Here is a 1,494-nt window from a genome sequence, read left to right as displayed (position 1 = left end):
AGGAGAATGGCGTAAACCCGGGAGGCGGAGCTTGCAGTGAGCCGAGATGGCGCCACTGCACTCCAGCCTGGGCGACAGAGCTAGACTCCGTCTCCAATGCACTCCAGCCTGGGCGACAGAGCTAGACTCCGTCTCCAAAAAAAGAAAAAGAAAAAAAAAAAAACTCAAGGTTTGTCTGTAAGGATGAGCAACAGTGAAATTAACGCCTTAGTTTAATTGTTGTCCAGCTCATGGAAGTTGACTTTTTCTTATACTCTGTGTTTCTGTTCTCTGCAGAGGTTCACTGCCTCCAGCATACTCCGCACACACATCAGGCAGCACTCTGGGGAGAAGCCCTTCAAATGCAAGTACTGTGGTAAATCTTTTGCATCCCATGCTGCCCATGACAGCCATGTCCGGCGTTCACACAAGGAGGATGAGGGCTGCTCATGCAGCATCTGTGGGAAAATCTTCTCAGATCAAGAAACATTCTACTCCCACATGAAGTTTCATGAAAACTACTAGCCCTGCCAGGCACAATGACTCATGCCTGTAATCCCAGCACTTTGGGAGGCTGAAGCGGGTGGATCTCTCAAGTCCAGGAATTCGAGACCAGCCTGGGCAACATGGTGAAACCCCGTCTCCACCAAAAAAATACAAAAATTAGCCGGGGGTGGTGGCACATGCCTGTGGTCCCAACTACTCAGGAGGTTGAGGTGGGAGGATGGTTTGAGCACAGGAGACGGAGGTTGCTGTGAGCTGAGATCGCCCCACTGCTTTTCAGCCTAGGTGACAGAACCAGACCCTGACTCAAACAAACAAACAAACAAACAAAAACCCAAAAACGACTAGCCCTCAGAGTGTGGAGACAATGTAAAAACAAAGGTTTCAGATTCTCTCTATTTCCTTTTATGGGTTATAGAAGTCCCTGCAGTTGGCCAGGTGGCTCGCGCCTGTAATCCCAGCACTTTGGGAGGCCCAGATGGGCAGATGACCTGAGATCAACAGTTCAAGACCAGCCTGGCCAACATGGTGAAACCCCGTCTCTACTGAAAATACACAAATTAGCCTGGTGTGGTGGCACATGCCTGTAATACCAGCTACTTGGGAGGGAAATTGCTTGAACCCAGAGGCGGAGGTTGCAATGAGCCAAGAGAAAGGTAGATTTTTCTCTACTATTTGCCTTGGGCCTTCAATTATACTATGTGGATATCACGTGTTATATTTCTTTACAGAAAAGATTCTTTTATATATATAAAGAGACAGAGAGGCAGGTCCCAACATGTTACCCAGGCTGGTCTCAGACTCCTGGGATCAACTGATCTTCTCACTTCGGCCTCCCAAAGTGGTGGGATTATAGTGTGAGCCACTGCATCACGCCTAGAACAAATTCTCTAAAAATTCACTTATCATACGGTGCACTTGGCAGAAACAAAAACAAACAGAAACCCCACTAAATAAATAAATAAATACTAATTTAAAGCCAGGTGTGGTGGCACACACCTGTAGTCCCAG

At 47.5% G+C, this 1,494-nt stretch overlaps 1 protein-coding gene across 2 annotated transcripts in view; it reads left to right on the top strand.

The window, feature by feature from the left end:
• The window catches only part of PRDM14 (PR domain containing 14), a 31,293-nt gene extending 29,940 nt beyond the window's left edge, over window positions 1–1,353 (top strand). The window contains exon 8 of one of the 2 annotated variants that reach the window (XM_011940927.1): window positions 277–1,353. In XM_011940927.1, coding sequence (XP_011796317.1) covers window positions 277–504 — 228 coding nt within the window. In that variant the 3' untranslated portion in view covers window positions 505–1,353. The remainder of the gene's footprint in view (window positions 1–276) is intronic. The other variant, XM_011940926.1, reaches the window with a different exon arrangement.
• The last annotated feature ends 141 nt before the right edge of the window (window positions 1,354–1,494 follow it).

Source organism: Colobus angolensis, unplaced genomic scaffold (genome assembly GCF_000951035.1).
Source record: "Colobus angolensis palliatus isolate OR3802 unplaced genomic scaffold, Cang.pa_1.0 Scaffold194, whole genome shotgun sequence".
NCBI classification, from domain to species: domain Eukaryota; kingdom Metazoa; phylum Chordata; class Mammalia; order Primates; family Cercopithecidae; genus Colobus; species Colobus angolensis.
This window is presented reverse-complemented; position numbering and strand designations above follow the sequence as displayed.